The sequence below is a fragment of the Protopterus annectens genome, chromosome 2.part0 (genome assembly GCF_019279795.1).
Source record: "Protopterus annectens isolate FY-2018-M chromosome 2.part0, PAN1.0, whole genome shotgun sequence".
NCBI lineage: Eukaryota > Metazoa > Chordata > Ceratodontiformes > Protopteridae > Protopterus > Protopterus annectens.
Window position 1 is genome coordinate 118064801 of NC_056728.1, and position 21849 is coordinate 118086649.

A 21849-nucleotide genomic window follows, 5' to 3' on the forward strand; every position below is an offset into this window, starting at 1 on the left:
TTAGGTTGTTCGTTGCTAGGCAACATAAGTGACGTTATGCTCTCACGAGATGCTGGTAGAGGGCAAAGAAGTTGGTCTTGTATGGATTGTTATGGATCTCTTAATGGGGTACACTTTATGGTTCATTAAAGCATTTAAAAGTGAATTGGATATGAAATGGAATGTATAGAGGCAGTTAGTTACATTTAAATAAATAATTAAGCCTTTGACAATATTTTATGCATGTACTCGGTTTCGTAAATTTTATGAAAGTTTTTCTTGACGGAAGTAGATTGCGAATGATTTGCATTGCTAATTGTTTCTTGTTTTACATTGGGTACTGAATTTTTTAAATACTGAGATTGAATAATGTGTTTGTAAGTCTGAGGAAGCGCTTACTGTTCTTTTATCGAATAAACATTTTATTTCATATTGGTGCCATGCTTGCCACTTGCTTCTGTTTTGCTGTACTTATACTAATTGCTAGAGGAGCTCCAATAGTGATACAAGAGGGAAAAAAATAACAATGGTAGATTGCGGTATTAAGGGGCTGTTGGCATGGGAAAAGGATTACACTGGCATGCATTTGTATGCTACCTAAAACTGCTATTATGCAGCTTAAAAAAATTTCTGAGAAATAATTAATATTAATTAATTGTAAGGAGGGCTGTGCTTGTTCAGCTCCTTTATCCTTGATCCATGAGCAATACCTTTTCCATTTGTCAGCATAGGATTTTCTAGTGGTGGGTCATCTGGCTTCACGTACTACGTCCAAAACTTGCTTACTTAGGCTGGCCACTACAAGGGAGGTCAAGGAATAAGACAGGCTGCCAGGTTCAGGGTCTGCAATTGTGGATGCAAGAACTCCGCCTTTTGCTGCATCAGGAGAGTTGGAATCTGAGGGAGGTGCCATGGTAATGGATAGATCCTGCCCTGAAACGTAGATATTTCCTGCATGAGTCTCTGATTGGAATGTGCAGATAGGCCTCTTTTAGGTCTAGAATGGCTAACCAGGCATCTTTGGATAGCATAGGAAGAAGCTGCTGGAGGGTGAGCATTTTGAATTTTGGTACCACCAGGAAGGTGTTTAGAATGAATAGATCTAGGATTGGGCACCAGGTGCCCTCTTTTCTGGGTACCAGGAAAAGTCTGGAATAGAAACCTTGACCTATCTGGTCTGCAGGAACAGGCTGAATTGCCCTCATGGAGAGCAGGGAATGAACTTGGTTTTGTTCCTCTACCCACTGGTTTGGAGAAAGATCTGGGAACCCTTTTGGGGTTGGCAGTGCGTGGAAATAAAATATGTACCTCTGGGACACTATGTTGAGGACCCATTGACTGTTGGTGATGGAGGCCCAGTTTTTTGCATGGGAGGCAAGTTTTCCTCCTAGGGGCACAAGCAGGTGGGCAGAGGTAAGAGGTGGAGTAGAAAAGTCATTGTGAATTCTTCCCATAAGGGGTGGCTTAGCACTCCCTGTTTTAGAAGTGGAGGTACTCCATTACTTAGATCTCTGCAAACCTTGAGACTGTTGTCTGGGGGGGGTCTACTTCCCCTAGGTCTAGTTTGAGGTGGCCTTGAGAGGGCTGGAAAGGACCAATGTTTTGAGGGGCAATGCCTACTGTATCTTGGAGGCTGGACTTGCAAAAAGTCTTTAACTGTCTGCATAGACTTAGCTTTTTCTTCCATCTTTTTTTAAAAGCTCTTCTGTTTTGGTGCCAGATTGTCTTTGTTCAGTGGTGCGTCCAATAATTTTGATTTGACATGGTTTGGCAAGGTCTGTTCCTTAAGCCAAGCATGTCTTCTAAGTACAGAACCTGTGACTGCTGCCCTGCAGGATGCTTCTAGGGCATCAAACCCACATTGCAGGATATGCTTACTAACTTGGCTCGCAGAATGCATAAGCTCCTGTAATTCTTTATTTTCTGCGCAGTCAGCCAAGGTAGATAGCTTTTGTTTAATAAGTTTCATAGCATGTTGCTGGCATTTCAGCATGTGGAACTGACAATTTAATGCTCTAATAGCAAGAGTTGTAAAGGTGTACACTTTTTTACCCCATCTGTCTAAAGCTCGGGAATCCCTGTCCAAGGGGGTGTAATTCTTAGCTGTGGTTGCTTTTATTCCCTTAGGTCCTTGGGAGATCACCTCTGGGTCAGTAGTAGGATTTTTGAAAATAAATTTGAGAGAGTCAGGGACTCTATAGTACCTGTCAGGTTTCCTGGGAGCAGGAGGTAGAGTATCTGGAGTTAGACTGGATTCCATAAAAACATCATCCACAACATCCAGAACATGAGCAATAGCTAAGGGCCTGTGCTGTGGTAAATCTAAAAATTCCCTGAGTCTCTTTTTGGACTGAGAATAATCCTGGCATTCCCAATGGAAATGCTCTCTCAAGGTATATAGGTTTTCACCAAAAGAAAAATCCTCTGGAGGAGAGGCTGAAGGAATGGATTCCTCTGCATCTGAATCCTCATAAGCAGATAAGGGCATGTCTTCATAATCAGAAACCTCAGAGTCGTCGGACTCTTGGTCAGATAAAGCTGCTATGGACAAGTCTGTTTTCCTTTTAGCAAGGGTAGGCTGGCTTGCCCTAATCAGCATGATAAGGTCTTCCTCCATTTTAAGCATCTGAGACTGCGGCATGGAAGCAGGCGCCTGAGGTTGGGTCGTCGGTTTTTTAGGTGTAGTTCATACTCTGGGCCTTAGAAACACAGTAGTTTTAGAAAGAACTGAAGACGCGAAAGAAGTCGTCTGTTTGTGTCGAATATCAGTAGTGTGAAGAACTTCCCCAGAAGCCGGTGCCTGCACAGCGGCTCCAGACCCATCCAAGGTAGAGACATCCGCAGGTGCCATAGTCAAAGAGTAGTCTCGCGGCATACCGGACTCCGAATGGGTCTTGGTAGCGGCCTGTGAATCCATCGAAGCGAGCATCAGGAGATGTGAAAGTGCCTCACTGAGTACCAGTGAACTGGCAACTAGCTTAACGGAAGCATAGTCGGCAGTTTTGGACCTGTGCGGTCTGTCTCTGTCTTTATCCTTACTTTTTTTCGGAAGATCGGTAGTCGGATGGCTTACCGAAGCCATTTCGGAATACGGAGATTGAGAGCGAAAGTTTTTAGCTACGATATGAGCCCGACAACGTATAGTTCGGGCGTTGAACAAAGCATAAAACTTTCAGCAAGGGACGCTGTAGTCTGGGCCTAAACAGGTGATGCAGTAAGAATGGAAATATCTGTGTGGTATTTGCTTTCCACAGGCGAAACAATTGTTAACTTTTTCTAACATTGGTCAGAGCAAGGAAAAAGGATCCTCAATGGGGTACTTGGCTTTAGAAGACTTCAACTTCAATTTCGGAAACGAAAATTCAGGTAGCAGCCGACTGGCACTCGTGCAAACTGCTTCTGCTTCAGGCTCTTCGGCAAGAAAGACTGATGTAATGGCGTCGGCTGCTGTTTTTATACCTCTGACGACCTGACATCAGTCCTGGAGCAACAGCAACCGATGCAGAAATACTAAGCCTCTGGTATTCAGGCTGACTGAGGGCTATGCCTGGCAGGATAACCCAAGTGTGATGACTGCAACAGTGAAACACGAAGAACATCTTTATTTGTAATAGTGAGAATGTATCTGGGGGATCTAGAAGGAAAAATATATCTTAAAAAAAAAAAGGTAGAATTCTGAAAAAATTATGAGAATATTTGGTATGAAGGTGTAAATTCAGCAGTAGGAACCCGGAGAGAATTTACATATTATTCCCAAAGTACAACAACTGGGCTAGACTAGACAGAAATTATATTTCACAGGTACATGTGCATTTAGCATAAAAGCTTCGACACACATCCAATAATTATTTCAGACCATGAGCTAATAACTAGGATAAAAATGCAGGGTAATGAAGTAAAAACAAGATACTGTTAGAAATTTCTGCAAAAGGTATAACTACTGAGTGGGTTAAAATGAGAGTGGAGTTTAAAAATATTGTATAATATTACATATATTAATATATTATAAACAAAAAGAGATATGGTTAAGAAAAAAATTATTTAGAGGGGCTGACAAATGTTAAAGTATTGAAAATAAGGTGAATCTCAAAGAAGAAGAGATGCAACTGCAGTGTGTTAAAGAAAATATAAAGGAGTATCTGGATAATATTCATGATTTTAGAAAGATTGCTGGTAATCAACTTTTTTTTCTAACTCCAAAGCATAAAAACTTTTAGCACAATGACTTAGGCAAGGGACAGTAAAAAGAGTTGCTGCCAAATGTAGGAAGCCTATAACAAGAAAAAATAATCAGAGATCCTGTAGACGTATTAAAGATATTTTGGAAATTTTATGAAAATTTGTACAAAACAGAGAAATGTGTAAATCAAGAAAAAGCATAAATGGAAATATTTATGGAAGACTTGCGTATCCCAAGGTTACAGGTAAATGAGGAGGCTCAACAATCAACAGCTAGCACTGGAAGAGATGAGACAAAAACGGCGACGTATAATCAATCTGCAAGGAAGTCTTCAGGAGGAGATGGTAATCGTGTGGAAGTCTGGAAGCTAGGAGAGAATAAAGATCTGAAAACTTTTAACAGCATTTTTACAAGGAGGAGAAGCGTCAACATCCTGGAAAATGCTGTGGTGCCTGAAATACTTAAAGACAGTAAAGACCCATCCAACCTAGCTTCATACAAGCCCACTTCAATTTCAAACCATGATTACAAAGTGTCTATGTCTATAACAGCTAAAAGAACAGCAAAGGTGTTGCCAAAATTGATACATGTGGATCAATGTGTTTTTTTCTGGGGGAAGCAACTAACAACATTAATAAAACAATGATGATCCACAGGGAAACAGAATGAAAGAAAATACCTTTTTTGCTGGTGGATCTTGATGCAGAGAAAGCATTCAACAGAGTAAACTGGGATTTTATGAGTAGGGCAATGGAAGCATTTCCATTGACTGATACAGTAACAAGGTCAATTAGAAGGATAAATGAGGGATGGGAGGCAAAAACTAAAGTGGGAGGGTTCCTCTCTGACAAGTTGTTTCTGAAAAGAGGAACCAAGCAGGGGGGTCTCTTTCCCCTTTGTTGTTTGAGTTATGTATAAAGACATTGGCAAAGAAAATAAGGGACTCAGAAATTCAACGATATAATTGGTATGCCAATCAAGAAAAGTTAGGTTTATTTGCAGATAATATCATTTTGTACTTGATAAAACCAGAGGAGGACATTTCAGTGTCGTGGAACATTCTGAGACAAATTCAAGTCTTTTCAGCATATAAAATAAATAAAGATAAAACAAAGGCTATAGCTGTAAACTATGTACCCACACATGAATTGGTTTTGGCAATATCAATATTTATGGGAGCATGACAAAATTAAGTATTTAGGAGTATGGGTTAGGATTCTGTTATGGCAGTTAATGATATCTAGGAAGAGACTAAAAAGATAATGCAAAAAATGAGAAACTGGAAGCTCTTGCCTATGGATATGGATAGCAAGATAAAACAGATCAGGCATATTTTTATCAACGAGAAGAGAAGATGTGAATAGCAATTAAACAAGAGTTGAAGGATTTTACATGGGAAGGGAAAAGGGCAAGATCAAGAACAAATGGGATAACTTAATCCTTCTGATAGAAGAAGGTGGATTAGGATTATTTGATTTGAATAGATATGTTACAGCTACACAGTTAAGGCATAATACAAGCAGAAAGCTATAATTCTAAGGGGAAAGGGATGACGAAGCAGGAGGGAAATCAAGAAATAAGGACAGAGCAGGATTTTGGATGCAGATCCTCAAGGAGAATAACAAACATCGTACATATTATTATAATCATAAAGTAGCAGAAAGTATTCTAAGAACTAAACCAACATACGAACAAAGAAAGGAGATTCTGCTGATTGGAATGACTGAAATTAGAGGGTACACAGAACAAGCAAGAGTGAGCTGGAATTTACTAGGAAATTGGTAAAGGAACCAACGTATTGGAAGCAAACAGATAGAGAAGGAAAGGTAACAGAATGGGAAGAGGCCAAGAAGACATTTTGACTACAGGCTACAGACCGCCTTCTCTATCAGGGATTGATATCAGAGTGCTGGCAGAGGGCATATAAAATATTGCACGATAGCTATAGGAAACAATCAGAACATGTTAGACAAGACTGGGAAGAGAGACTGGATAAGAAATTCACAAGTAAACAATGAGAGGAAAAATGTATGGCTCCAAATATGCAACAAAGTCTGGAAGATTTAAGATTTTTACTTGTAAGTGTTTGTGTAGGTATTGTTATACCCCAAGCAGATTCTGAAGAATTTTTCCTCAAGTAGACAGCAAATGTTGTAGGCATGATGGGGAAAGAGGCGGTAACTGGGAACATATGTTCTGGGAGTAAAAAGAGTTGGAAATCTTTAAAAATTCCAGAAAGAGTACTATGTCAGTAATTTTGGGTGGGCAAACAGGTGTAACTAAGGAAATGATTTTTTAGCTGGGATACAGGGCCTGAATTGCTCACATATAGTAAGGCCTTGATAATTTTAATTCTGCTGGATGCAACATTTATGTACTCACTATAACTTTTCATCTGTGTTGTCCATTTTCATTCTTCCTCAACTTGTGGGTTTGGATCCTCAGCCATTGTAATAGCTCGCAGCAACCAAAAAATTCTCAAGCTCCCCTTTACCCATAATGCACCCTTGCTAAGTTACCTCAGATCTCGTTTGTTGATTTCACGAAGATGTGGCTCACCAGTAGCTCTCAAGTAGTTGTGTTATTTTCTATATATTTTTCAAAAAGTTCTAAGAATTCTTTAAACAGCTTCTCCTTTTGTTCACTTACCTAACCCTTATCTAGCGACTAACTTCTACCCTGAATTTCACTCTTTACTGACTTTTTACCCTTCTGTTTCTTCATATGAAAAGTACTTAGTGATACTATTGTCAGTATCCTTCTTTTTTTTTTTTTTTTTTTTTTAACACCTTGTGTAAAAGTCCTTTTTACCATTGTTGGTAACTTCTTTTTCTTTCTCTCCCTTCAAAAAAAAAATCTAGTTGGAGTTCTGTCTCTCTACGACTTTTCTCCCTTTTTTACTAGCAATGGTTGAAAATGAGAAAACTAAGGATAAGCCAGCTGGCTTCAGAAAATGTGCCAAATGTGGCACAAAATATCAGTTAGTGATTATGTGTTTATTGCATTGGTCCTTTGCATCGTCAGGAGGACTGTGCGATTTGTCACTCTTTCAACCATAGGGCCTTGGTTGAATGAAAAATTAAATTGAAAAATTAAATTAATACTTAGCAAGGTTTATTGTCGTCCTTCTTTGATGAGGCAATTTCTGGAGCTTCTCCTGTAGAAAAATCAAAACACGGCAAATCTGGACAAGCTATCCTTGCATCATCTTCTTCCTCGACAGCGCAAGACAAAAGAAGAAAAAGGCCTGCTTCAGTTCCGACCTCTCCATTGGATCTGTCTGCTAAAAAAAACTAAGATAATGGATCTGACTCCTTCGTCAGATCCCAAAGCCAAAAAACAACAGACCTTCAGTTCTGATCTGAACCCAGAGGTAGAACATAGAATAAAAATTGACAACATCAGATGCAATTACTAGAAAATGGAAATCACGTCTAAACCAAACATATATGATGCAGCGAATACTGCAACAGAGATAAAAACAACTAGAAGTGGGACCTTTAGAAAAGGATAAGTGCAAATAACACAGAGAAAAAATGGAAATCATGGGGAAAATACATGCAGAAAAATGTTTTAGAGGAAGAGTGAAGTTTAAAAAAGGTAGGACTTTACTAATTTATGTAATGCTAGACGGATGATAAATTATACAGAAAAATATGATGAATAATGTCTTAACTTGTTAATATAGTTTGTTTACTTTTATATAAATATAAGTTTGGTTATGTCATAAGTAATAATTCAACAAAGGTGTTAAAGGACATTACATTAAATTATCGAAATTAACACACATCGATACATACCATATAATATTTAATCTTCTGTAAGATGTCATCGTTAGTCATGATGAGGTCTTTTGCTGTTGTGCCATCTGCTATATTGGCCAGTATGCATAATGTCTGGAAAAAATATTTCTTGGTTAGTCAAACTGGAAAAGCATTCTAAACATTATTTGCTGTAATGCGCAAGTGAACAAAGAACATGAAAACACTATGACTTCTTAGGCATACCTAGTCTCTCCCTCCACTGTCTCAGAAAGAGAAGACATTCAGTGTTATTTTTATTTCAGCTCAACTTCCATAGCATCTTTACTTCACTTTTGCTAACTCATTACTATTCATTAAAGTCAGTTTCATGCACATACAAAGTCTCTCTCTCTCAGTGAAGAAAATATTTCCAAATATTTACCTGAACTTTTCCTACATCTATTTTGATTGTGTGTGCCCCCTAGTGTGCAACTTATTCTCCCCAAAAAATTACATCATGAACTTTACCAATTTGCTCCAGAGAACTGAAGGTTTATGGCGTGTCTTCTTTCTCCTTTATTTTCCTTTTTAACTATGAATACATTTAGTTCCAATTAAGAGCACTAGGAACACTACAAAAAGGCAATGACAAAACGTACTTCAGTTTTTAGCAATTGTCTTCGGACTCCACAAAAAATGAAGAGAAATATTCTTTCATATCAAAACTTACTGAAACAGCCGTACACAAACTAAGAATAAAAAAAGCAAATAACCGGACTGCCAACCACAAACTGTTTATTGAATTGAGCGCTTTCGTCAGGCGTTCGCCCCAAGACTTCTTCAGAATAAAAACAGCTGTAACCAACTTCCGTTTAAAATAGCAACCAGTCAAGTCACATGTATGAACAGTGCTAGAGTATTGGTTAAAAAACAAGAGGCAAAACGTCATAAATTGAATAACAAATACATTTAAAGCTTACTTTTACAGCATTACAGACATCTTGTTTAACAATTGGACAATTCTCACTACTGATGACACTTGTAAATCAAGATTTCAGGACAAACCTTGTATTATATACAGGAGGGATACATGTTTAAAGAGTCTTTTGGAACATAATTACACTGCCAAAAAGGAAGGTTATATTGTGTAAATGTGGACATTGTATGCAATGCCCCTTTATTTTGGAGACCAATGTTATTTTTATTAGTGGATACGGTAAAGTGTACTTGCAAAAAAACTGTCAAAGTAAGCACCTTGTATATATTGCTATTTGCCAAGACTGTCAATATTTTTGCATTGGTAAGACTATCAATACATTAAACAAACGTATTTACTAACACGTTTATGATATTAGGAACGGCAATGGCAACAATGCATTAGCCAAGCACACAGCAGATCACCCAAATCACAACTTTAAGTTTGCTGTTTTAGAACAGGTTTGCAATGAAAATAGTAGAGGCGGGCCAATGGAGTTATTTCTTGAATACATAGAACTATTCTGGCAGCTCAGAAGCAATGCTACAAGCAAACCTGGTTTAAATGAAAGTGTCGATTTCAAGTTATTTAAAATTGAAGTCTGAATTTCACATATACTATAATGTTGACAATATTTTTGAATTTTTAGTCTACATATGTTGACAGATTTTAAACATTAATTAGGGTTGATCAATTTTGATTTTTAAAGTTTTCAAAAATTGACTATATGTATTTGTTATTCAATTTATGATGTTTTGCCTCTTGTTTTTTAACCAATACTCTAGCACTGTTCATACATGTGACTTGACTGGTTGCTATTTTAAACGGAAGTTGGTTACAGCTGTTTTTATTCTGAAGAAGTCTTGGGGTGAAAGCCTGACGAAAGCGCTCAATTCAATAGTTTGTGGTTGGCAGACCGGTTACTTGCTTTTTTTCTTCTTTTTTTTTTTTTTCATTCTTTCATATCAATTGAAGAGAAATCTCCTAAGCTTGGGTTTATTCTCTCAACCAGTGTGAAAGTTCTTGTGCTATGCTCTGAATGTATGCCAGTGATGGCACACATTGTCGCATCAGACTTTTATCTACATAAGATACTCAATCCCCATGCCAGCCTGCTCATCTCATTGTAAACTGAGAATATCAATGAAGAGCTGCCACCCTCAATGCCAACAAGTAACATACAATTACGTACTTGCTTGACTTACAAGGAATTCAACAGCCATGGTCAGACACAGGAATACCCTCACATACAGTGGATGGAAGGAAGATAGTTCTGACTTATCATGGAGGGCCCTCTTCAAAGTTAAACAAATACAATAAGAATTATGTTATACTTAGCACCGAGGATCTTGAATACCAGGCTTTAAAACTACAAAGGAAAACACCAACACCACACAAGAAAAAGTAAGAAGACTGTAAAATGAGAAACCCAAGCCATAAGGTCTAATGCCAAAAGTACAGTTGTGTACACTTACCATAAATATAGATGTTCGAGTGTATTCACTGTTGAAGTCATTACACTTGGGTTATCCTGCTGGCAGGCTACCCTCAGTCGGCCTGAATTCCAAAGTCTAGGTCCGGCGTCGGCTGCTGTTGCGTCTTCCCTGACGTCAGTGCGCCAGGGGTATAAAAGATACAGCAGACACCATTTTCTTCAGTTTTTCTTGCCCCAGATGTCAGGTGCCCCCAAAAGGGCAAAATATGTCAATAAAACATGCATGCACCAAAATATACTTTCATCTACAAGCAAATACACCACATAGGTTGTATAATTAGAGAATTGCAGAAAGGTTCCAGCAAAGAAATGGGGGTGGTGGGTGGGTAACCTGGACTGCAACAGTGAATACACTCGAACATCTACATTTAAGTGCACACAACTGTACTATGTTCTTCGTGTTTCACTGTTGCAGTCATTACACTTGGGTTGAATCCCAAAGCTATGGTTGGGAGGCTGGAGCTAATATAGCATTAGGAGCGGCTATGAGGCCCTGCAGAACTGCAGTGGCAAAGCCTGCCCTGGATTTAGAGTAGAGTGGTAAATGATAGTGCTTTGTAAAGGTGTGCCCTGAACTCCTGGTAGCAGCCTCTAAAATGTCTTTGGTTGGTACTCCCCTGAGGAAGGCTGCTACTCTGGTTGAATGTGGTCTAATGCTCTTAGGCACTGGCTTGCCATGTTGTGAATAGCAGAAATGAATGCAGTGGCCTATCCACTTAGAAATAGTCTGCTTTGAGATAGCCTTTCCTTGTGATCCTGCAGCATATGACACTAGTAGTTGCTCCATCTTTCTGAAAGCTTTGGTTCTGTTCAAGTAGAAGCGTAGTTGTCTGTGTATGTCCAAAGAATGCAGAATTCTCTCCCCCTTATTCTGTGGGTTTGGATAAAAAGTAGGCAGATGAATAGCTTGGTTAAGGGCCACAATGGACACTACCTTAGGCATAAATGTCGGGTTTTTCCTCAGAGAAACCCTGTCTGGATAAAAAATGATAAATGGTTCCACAGCCATGAGTGCCTGTAGCTCTGAGACTCATCTTGCAGAAGTTATTGCTAGAAGCAGAGCTGTTTTCCAAGATAAAAACTTTATATCACCTGTAGCGGCTGGCTCAAAAGGAGGCAGGGTGAGTTCTTCCAAGACATAATTGAGGTCCCATGCAGGTACTGGTGCTCTTGGAGGCCTTAAGTTTTTAGCTCCTCTGAGGTACTGTCTTAACAAAGGATGATAAAAGATTGGTGGCTCTGTATTGTAATGGGCTGAAATGGCAGAGGTATGATTTTTAATTGATGAAAAGGATAGGCCTTTGTCCAGCATCTCAGTTAAATATTGCAAAATCTGAGTAATATTTGGTACAGCTGTGTCAATTCCTTGTGCCTGGTTCCAAGCACAGAATCTCTTCCATTTTCCAGCATAAGATTTTCTGGTATTAGGCCTTCTGGCCTCCAAAATGACATCCATCACAGCTTTGGTGAGAGGCGCGTTTTGTATGACTACATTATCTGCCATGCTGCCAGATTTAAGGTCTTTAGCTGCCTGTGCAGGATCTGATTGTTTTGCTGGGATAGTAGACGAGGTATCTGAGGCAAGGTCCAAGCAGGGCATTGAGACAAGTTTCTTAAATATGGATACCAGTACCGGCGGGACCAGTCTGGGGCAATCAGTATTATCTTTGGTTTCTCTTGTCTGACCTTTAGGAGTACCTTGGGGAGGAGAGGCAGTGGAGGGAAGGCATATACTGCTAAGCTTTTCCAGCTGAAAGATAGGGCATCCACTTTCCATGCTTGTCTGTGATAAGTCCTTGTGCAGAATCTTTTTAGTTGGTAGTTGTGAGGAGAGGCAAATAGATCTATCTCCGGGCATCCCCACTTCCTTCTTATCATGCTGGACTTGTAGATCCAATTTCCACTCGTGGGGATCCATGAGGTTTCTGCTTAGTTCGTCTGCCAAAGTATTTATCTTTCCTGGCAGAAATTGTGCCTGCAGATGTACTTGATAAGTCAATGCTGTGTCCCACAAAGTCTTGGCTAGTCTGCAAAGGGGGTAAGAATGAGTGCCTCCCTGCTTGTTTATATACCGCATGACCGTGGTGTTGTCTGTCTTTATCAGTAGTTGTCCCGGATGAAGTAGGTCCTTGAAGGCTGTCAGGGCATTCTGAACAGCTAGCATCTCTTTTTGATTGATATGTAGATGCATTTGGGTTATGGACCATGTACCTTGAATACACCTTCCTGACATGTGGGCCCCCCAGGCATAATCTGATGCATCCGTTGTTAATGTTTGCCTGGCTGGGGGCAAAGTGAATGGCTGCCCCTTGTTCTGGTGACAAGCCTTCGACCACCATTGAAACTCCTGTTGCAGGCAGGGAATGAGGGTAATTATTGTTTCCAGACTGTGGCAATGTCGAGTCCAAACACTTTTTAGGTACCATTGAAGTTTCCTCATATGCAGTCTTGCATATTGAATTAGTAGAATGCAGGATGCCATGAAGCCCAAAGCCTGCATAATTTTTCTTGCAGATAACTGGGCCTTTGCTGCCAACCGGATGAAATAGGTAATCAGTTGTCTTTGTTTGTCTGGCGTGAGATAAGCCATCTGGGCAGTTGTATTTAAGCTTGCACCCAGGAATATTATCTCTTGAGTGGGTACTAGTTTTGATTTTGTTTCGTTGACTGTGTACCCTAGGCTTGTTAGAAATCTCTTTATAAACGCCATATGCTGTAGTAGAATGTCCTTGTTCTCTGCTTGAATGAGGCAGTCGTCCAAGTAAGGATATATTTGTATTCCTCTTTGTCTGCAGAATGCAATTACTGGTACCAGGCACTTTGTGAAGACCCTGGGCGCAGTAGATAAGCCAAAGGGCAGTGCAGAGAATTGGTAGTGCATTGAGCCAGCTTTGAATCTGAGGTATCTTCTGCATGTTGGTCTGATTGGGACATGCAGGTATGCCTCTTTTAGGTCTAAAGTCACAAGCCAAGCCTTCTTGCCCAGCATGGGCAGAAGTTGCTGTAGAGTCAACATTTTGAATTTTGGTACATCCATAAATGTGTTTAGAATAGATAGGTCTAGTATTGGTCTCCAGGTCTTATCCTTTCTTGGGACCAAGAAAAGTCTTGAATAAAATATTTGTCCCTGCTCTTGCTCAGTACTTGTTGAATGGCCCTTATGTCCATGAGGGATGAGACTTGTTTTTGTGCCTCTGCCCATTGATGTTTTGGCAGGTCTGGTCAACCGTTTGTCCTTGGCAGGGTATGGAAGTGAAACTTGTACCCTTGTGACACTATGTCTAGGATCCATTTGTCCTGGATTATTATGTGCCAATTTTGAGAGAAAAGTGCTTGGTTTCCCCCTAAAGGTGCTGCCAGACGATAAGTGCTTGGTGCAGGCAGGGGGAAGTCATTGGGACTGTTTCCTGTATGGCTGTGATTTGCCCTCTCCACTTTTGGAGGTAGAAGCACCCCATTGTTTAAACCTGTACGAACCTTGGGGCTGGGATCTGCCTCTTGGGCATCTGTATCTTTGTAGTCTGTCTGACACTGAAAAGGACCAATTCTTTGTAGGCCAGTGTCTGCTAAATCTAGGAGGCTGTACCTGTAAGAAATCCTTAACCGTTTGCACAGATTTAGCTTTGTCCTCCATTTTCTTTAACACCTCTTCGGCTTTAACATCAAACAAGGTATCATGCTGTAATGGAGCATCTAATAATTTTGCTTTGACATGATCAGGCAGATTGTGTTCCATAAACCAAGCATGCCTCCTGATGACAGAACCCGTAACAGCAGCCCTGCAGGAGGCCTCCAAAGAATCAAAACCACATTGCAAAGTATGCTTTCCAACTTGTTCAGCTGCATGCAATAAATCCTGCATTTCTTTGTTTTCTGCACATTCAGAATTTATCAACATTTTCTGTTTAAGCAGTGACATAATATATTGCTGATATTTGAGCATATGAAACTGACAATTTAAAGCCCTTATAGCCAAGGTAGCAGAAGTGTAAATCTTTTTTCCCCATCTGTCCAGTGCCCTAGAATCCCTGTCTGAGGGGGTAGGGTTTTTTGCAGCGGAAGCCTTGACCCCTTTGAGACCCTGAGAGATTGTTTCTGGGTCAGCAGCAGGGTTTTTGAAAAGGAATTTATGAGAGTCAGGAACCCTGTAGTACCTGTCCGGCTTAACAGGAGCTGGAGGCAAGGAGTCAGGGGTCAGACCGGACTCTGAAATACATCATCTATAATGTCTAACACAGGTGGAATAGCTACGGGCCTGTGTTGTGGTAGTAAAAGGAAGTTTCTGAGCCTTTTCTTAGATTCTGAAAAATCTTGGCTCTCCCAGTGAAAATGCTCCCTCATGGTATGCAAGATTTTCCTAAAAGAATAATCCTCAGGAAGAGATGCTGAAGGGATAGATTCTTCAGCATCAGAATCCTCATAGAGAGGAAGAGAGTATTCCTGATCAGAAGAGGAATCAGAGGAAATGGAAACCTGATCTGAAGATTCATATTCTGTCTCTTGCCTAGGCCTTTTATCAGGTGGGGGATGGGAACCCCTGATCAAAGTAATTAAGTCTTCGGCCATTTTGAGCATCTGTTTTTTGGGCATGGAGGCCTGTCCATAAGGCTGCTGTACTTGTTTCTTTGTCTTTAAAGGTGCTTTAGTCTTTGCCTTTGAAGCTGAAGTCATTTTAATGTATAATTGAGTAGGTCTGAAAACACCCTCAGAAGCCGATGCCTGCTCAGCGGTTCCGGACCCATCTGAGGGAATAGACTCCGAAGGTCCAATACCTTGAGCTTCCAGTGGCCTAGTCAACTCCACGTAGGAGTCGGTAGCGGCCTGCGGGTCTAAAGTAGCGGGCAACAGGTGGTGCGAAGGCGCCTCACTGAGAACCGGCGACTGGCATAGAAGAAGCCTTGTCGTCGGTTTTGGACCTCGGATGCCTGTCCTTTTCTTTTTCTTTGCGTTTCTTGTGAATTCTGGTAGTCGGATGGCTATCCGACAACATCGTATAATTAAATCTTCTGCCAAAATAGTGTAATGCAAAATCGTACCGACGCTTAATAGTGCATTGGTTAAATCTAGCACAAAATCGACAACTAGCAACGTCATGGTCAGGGCCTAGGCAAGGAATACAGTAAGAATGAAAGTCCTTATGAGGTATTTGCTTCCCACAAGAAATACAATTATTAACTTTTTCTGACATTGGTCTGGAACAAGAAAAAAGTTTCCCCAATGGGGTACTTAGCTTTGAATGAAGACTTTGGAACTGAAATTCGAACACGAAAATCTCAGGAGTCGGCCGACAGGCACTTGTGAACTGCTTATGCTTTGGGCACTGCGCGGCAAGAAAGACTGAAGAAAATTGCATCAGCTGCATGTTTTATACCCCTGGCGCACTGACGTCAGGGAAGGCATGACAGCAACCGACGCCGGACCTAGACTTTGGAATTCAGGCCGACTGAGGGTAGCCTGCCAGCAGGATAACCCACGTGTAATGACTGCAAAAGTGAAACACAAAGAACATCTCATAGGTAAAGGAAAAATGCCTGATAAAGGAAGGCAACTGACGAAAGACCCACTGTGACCATGCCTACTAAAGGTAGCCGAAGCAAGTACTGGACAGATAACTGCACTTCAGAGGAGTGGACAAAATCGCAGCTTATGGCAGTGGATATAAGTCCTACTGATGTGGAACGACCTAATTCCATCCCAAAGGGTGAGAGGAAGAGCAGACCCCATTACTCAATCTTTGCTATGGAAGAAACAAGTCCAACCCAGAACCACCTGCCACTGGGTTTGGGGGATGATAACAAAAGCACCGTCAGAAATGAGAGGTCTCTTCATTCCTCTTCACTATCAAGCCTCGGAGAGAACTGGAAGAAGGATGAGGACCTAAGTCCCATAGAAACAGGGCACCAAAAGGAAGGAAAGCTACTCTCACTTCAACATTTCACCCATAAAGCTAAGGGCCAAAAATTAGTCATGAAAGCCCGTTGAACAAGATGGCGACCCCTTCCCAAAGAGAAATGACCTTTATTAGGAATGAAATGCAACCTTCAACAGAGGCTCCATTTACTAGCCAACACTCAGTTCCATCCTGCCCGGATTCAGGGAAAGTACAGTTGTGGACACTTACCATAAATGTACATGTTCGAGTGTCTTCACTGTTGCAGTCATCACATTTAGGTTATCCCTGCCAGGGTAGGCCTCAGCCAGACCGAATACCAGAGGCGTAGTATTTCTGCGTTGGTTGCTGCCACTTCAGGACTAACGTCAGGTTGTCAGTAGTATAAAGTAAGGCAGCAGACGCCATTACATCAGTTTTTCTTGCCCTGTCAGGAGACCTCAAGTGGGAGCCAGGATATGGTGGAAGAACCCCACCAGTAGAAAGTAAATACCAAAAAGTTCCTTGTAAGGAGAGAGAAGGGGGATGGAGGGAGGAAAACCAAGACTGCAACAGTGAATACACTCGAACATCTACATTTATGGTAAGTATATACAACTGTACTATGTTCTTTGTGTTTCACTGTTGCAGTCACATTTGAGTTTATTCCCAAAGCTGAGGAAAGGGGTGGAGGCAGTCAAGAAGACTAGGGGCTGACTAGGATGCCCTGCAAGACTGCAGTGGCAAAGCCTGCCCTGGATTTGGAAAAGATAGGCAGGTGGTAATGCTTGGTGAAGGTGTGAACAGATGTCCATGCGGCAGCCTCCAGGATGTCCTTGGTGGGGACTCCTCCGAGGAAAGCTGCAGAGGTGGAGGCTGCTCTGGTACAGTGAGTCCTGACCCCCTTAGGGGAGGTTTCCTGTGTTGCTTGTAACAGAAATGGATGCAGTGTGCTATCCATTTGGAAATGGTTTGTTTGGATATGGCTTTGCCCTCTGCCCCTGCAACAAAGCTGACTAACAACTAACTGATCAGTTTTTCTGAATTATTTAGTCCTGTCTAGATAGAATCTGAGCTGTCTGTGCACATCTAGAGAGTGCAGGATCCTTTCTCCCTTGTTTTGTGGGTTAGGGAAAAAAGGTGGGCAAATGAATGGATTGGTTGAAAGCCACACCTGACACCACTTTGGGCATGAAGGATGGGTTAGTCCTGAGGGACACCCTGTCAGCATGGAAGATGATACAGCCATGAGTGCGTAGCTTGGATACTCTTCTGGCTGAAGTGATGGCCAGAAGCAAGGCTGTCTTCTAGGAGAGAAACTTTAACTCGGCTGAAGATGCTGGTTCAAGGGGGGGGGGGGGGGGGGGGCAGGGTGAGCTTTTCCAACACAAAGTTTAGGTCCCAAGCAGCGGTAGGTACTTTTCTGGGTGGCCTCAAGTTGCTAGCCCCTCATAGGAACTGTTTGATGAGAGGGTGTGAGAAAAGTGGGTGCTCAGTGTTGAAATGAATTTTAATAGAGGAAAAGGAGAGACCACTATGTCGCAGGTCAGCTAGGTAATCCAGGATGAGAGGCAGGGAGGGCTGTGCCACATCGGCTCCCTTAGCCTGAATCCAGGTGCAGAACCTTTTCCATTTGTCAGTGTAAGACTTTCTAGTGCTAGGGTGTCTAGCCTCACGTATAACATCTAGAACCTGTTTACTGAGATTGGCAGCTTGATCAGTGGTCAGGGAATAAGCCAGGTTGCCAAACTGATGGTCTGCAATTGGGGATGCATAAATTCTCCTTCCCTCTGGGTCAGGAGGGTTGGGGTCAGTGGGGACAGGCTGCGCAGCAGTGGGTACCAGGTCTGACGAGGCCAATCTGGAGCAATCAGAATTGTCCTTGGTTTTTCCTCCCTTATTTTGAGCAGTACCCTGGTAATGAGAGGTAGTGGGGGAAATGCATAGACCGAGAGGTTGACCCAGGGGAAGGATAGGGCATCCACTTTCCAGGCCCTGCAGTAAGGCTCCCTGGTGCAGAACTTGCTGAGCTGATGGCTGGAGTGGAAAGCAAAGAGGTCGACCTTTGGGATGCCCCATTTCTGAGTTATTAGGGTGAAGGTTCTTTGGTCTAGCTGCCACTCCTGTGGGTCCAGAAGATTTCTGCTTAAGTTGTCTGTCAGAGAGTTTAGAGAGCCTGGCAGGAATTGTGCTAACAGATGTAGTTTCATGGCTGAGGCTGTGTGCCAAAGGGTGATGGCGAACCTGAGTAGAGGGTAGGAGTGAGTCCCTCCCTGCTTGTTGATATACCGCATCACAGTGGTGGTGTCTGTTTTGATCTGGAGAGCCCCTGGGAAGAGAAGGGACCTGAAAGCTGCCAATTGGACAGCTAACATCTCTTTTAGGTTAATGTGCAGATGTATTTGCTGTGGGCTCCATTGGCCCTGCAGGCACCTGCTGTCCAGGTGTGCACCCCAAGCATCGTCTGATGTGTCTGTGGTAAGGGTCTGGGCGCCGGAGGGGTGAGAAAGGTAGTCCCTTGTTGTGGGAGCATGCTGCTGCCCACCAAAGAAAATCTTTCCTTAGGCAAGGTATCACTCGTATAAGAGTTTCCAGGTCTTGAGAGTGTTGACACCAAAGGCTTTTTAGGTACCACTGAAGTTTCCTCATATGTAGTCTGGCATATGGAATGAGTAGAATGCAAGATGCCATGAACCCCAGAGCTTGCAGGATTTTCCTTGCTGATAACTGGGGTCTTGTGGCTAGTTGAGAGAAGTAGGCTGTCAGCTAAGTTTGCTTTTCTGGTGTAAGGAATGCCATCTGGGATGCTGTGTTCAGGTTTTTTCCCAGGAATATAATCTCTTGGGTGGGTACTAGTTTTGATTTCTTTTCGTAGATAGTATACCCAAGGGAGGTCAGTAGGGACTTTACAAAGGTCAGATGCTTGAGCAGCTTTTCCTGACTGTCTGCCTGAATTAGGCAGTCATCTAAGTATTGGTAAATTTGTATATTTTTTGTCTGCAAAAAGCAATGGCGGGAGCAAGACATTTTGTGAAAACTCTGGAAGCAGCAGATAAGCCAAAGGGAAGCACAGAGAACTGAAAGTGCAGAGATCCTGCCCTGAAACGCAGATATTTCCTGCATGATTCCCTGATTGGGATGTGGAGGTAAGGCCTCTTTTAGGTCTAGGGTGGCTAGCCAAGCATTCTTGGAAAGCATAGGTAGTAGCTGTTGGAGAGTAAGCACCAGGAAGGTGTTTAGAATGGATAGATTGAGGATGGGGCACCAGGTGCCCTATTTTCTGGGTACCAGGAAAAGTCTGGAGTAGAAACCCTGGCCTATCTGTTCTGCAGGAACGTGCTCTATTGCCCTCACAGAGAGCAGGGAAAGGGCTTGCTTTTTCGGCTCTGTCCAATGGTATGGAGGAAGATCTGGGAACCCTTTTGCTGTTGGGAGAGTGTATAAAGAAAATTTGTATCCCTGGGACACTATGTTGAGGACCCAGTGATCGTTGGTAATGGTGGCCCAGGTGCTTCCGTGGAAGGAGAGTTTTCCTCCTAGGGGCAAGTGCAGGTGGGCAGAGGGAGGGCGTGGAAGTAGAGAGTCGCTGTGAATTCTTACCATGAGTGGGTGGCTTCGCACTCCATGGTTCTGAAGTGGAGGAACTCCATTGCTTTGATCTCTGCATTCCCTCTGGCTGTTGTCTGGGGGGTCTGGGCTGAACTGACCTGGAGGGGGCAGGACAGGACCAGTGCTTGGAGGGGCAATGCCTGCTGGACCTGTAGGAAATCCTTAACTGTCTGCATAGATTTAGCTTTTTCTTCCATCTTTTTTAAGACCTCCTCTGCCTTGGTGCCAAATAAGTTGTCTTTGTGCAAGGGTGCATCCAATAATTTAGATTTGACATGGTCTGGCAAGGGCTGTTCCTTAAGCCAAGCATGCTTTCTAAGGACAGAACCGATGACTGCTGCCCTGCAAAAAGCTTCTAGGGCATCAAAACCACAGTGTAAGGTGTGCTTAGTTACTTGACTTGCAGAATGCATTAACTCTTGTAACTCTTTATTTTCTGCACAAGCAGGAAAGGATGATATTTTTTGTTTGAGGAGTTCCATGGTGTGTTGCTGAAATTTTATCATATGGAACTGACAATTTAGTGCTCTGATAGCAAGAGTAGCAGAGGTGGGGGTTCATATTACGTTATCGAAAGATAATGTAATTGAACGCTCAAAACATCGAAACGGCCGCATATCGAAGCTTTTATTGTGGGGGGCTGTCCGAGATCGCACTACAGTGAGGAAAGGGCAAATATCCCAATCGTCACTGTACTGTGATCCCACAATGCGATCATCGAAATGCGGCCGTTTTGAAGTTCTGAGCATTCGATTATGTTATCTTTCGATAATGTAATAGGAGCCCCAGAGGTGTATACTTTTTTACCCTATCTGTCTAGTGCTCGGGAATCCCTATCTGAGGGGGTGAGATTCTTAGCAGAAGTTGCTGTAATTCCTTTAGGCCCTTGAGAAATAACCTCAGGATCAGCAGTAGGATTTTTGAAAAGAAATCTGTGCGAGTCAGGGACTCTGTAATACCGGTCAGGTTTTCTGGGAGCAGGAGGGAGGGTGTCAGGAGTCAAACTAGATTCCATGAAAACATCATCCACAGCATCCAGGACAGGAGGAATGGCCAGGGGTCTGTGCTGTGGAAAATATAAGAATTCTCCGAGTTTTTTTTTAGACTGGAAATGCTCCCTTAAAGTATGAAGGGTTTCCCCAAAGGAAAAGTCCTCAGGTGGAGAGGCTGAAGGAATGGATTCCTCTGCATCAGAATCCTCATAAGCAGAGAGGGGTTGCACGTCTTCATATTCAGATGCAATGGAGTCATCAGACTCCTGTTCTGATAAAACTACTGGGGACAGATCTCTTTTTCTTTTGGAAGGGGTAGCTTGGCTTCCCCTGATCAGCATTATAAGGTCTTCCACCATTTTAAGCATTTGAGACTGAGGCAAGGAAGCACGTGTCTGAAATTGGGTCGTCGGTTTCTTGGGTGTGGTTCGTACCCTGGGCCTTAGAAACTCTGCAGTTTTCGAAAGAACGGTAAATGTGAAAGTCGTCATTTTTTGTTGAGAATCGGTAGTGCGAAATACTTCCTCGGAAGCCAGGTGCCTGCACAGAGGCTCCAGACCCATCCAAAGTAGAGACAACCGCAGGATCCTTAGTCAAAGAAGAGTTTTGTGGCATACTGGACTCCGGAAGGGTCTCAGTAGCGGCCTGCGAATCCACAGAAACGGGCATCAGGGGCTGCAAAACTGCCTCACTGAGGACCGGAGAACTGACGACTAGCTTAATGGAAGTGTCGTCGGCAGTTATGGACCTGTGCGGTCTGTCTCTGTCTTTATCCTTACATTTTTTCAGAAGATTGGTAGTCAGATGGCTTACCGAAGCCATTTTGGAATACGGAGATCGAGAGAGAAAGTATTTAACTACAATAAGGGCCCAACGACATATAGTTCGGGCATTGAACAAACCACAAAACCAGCAGCGAGGGACATCATGGTCTGGGCCTAAGCAAGTGATGCAGTAAGAATGAAAGTCTCGGTGTGGTATTTGCTTTCCACAGGCGAGGCAACTG

The 21849-nt window shown here is 42.4% G+C and overlaps 1 protein-coding gene across 1 annotated transcript in view; it reads right to left on the reverse strand.

Moving 5' to 3' along the window:
* Window positions 1-21849, reverse strand: part of LOC122792989 (armadillo repeat-containing protein 8) — a 1754692-nt gene that overhangs the window by 465192 nt on the left and 1267651 nt on the right. Inside the window, exon 9 of the mRNA XM_044060608.1 lies at window positions 7960-8055. Coding sequence (XP_043916543.1) covers window positions 7960-8055 — 96 coding nt within the window. The remainder of the gene's footprint in view (window positions 1-7959; window positions 8056-21849) is intronic.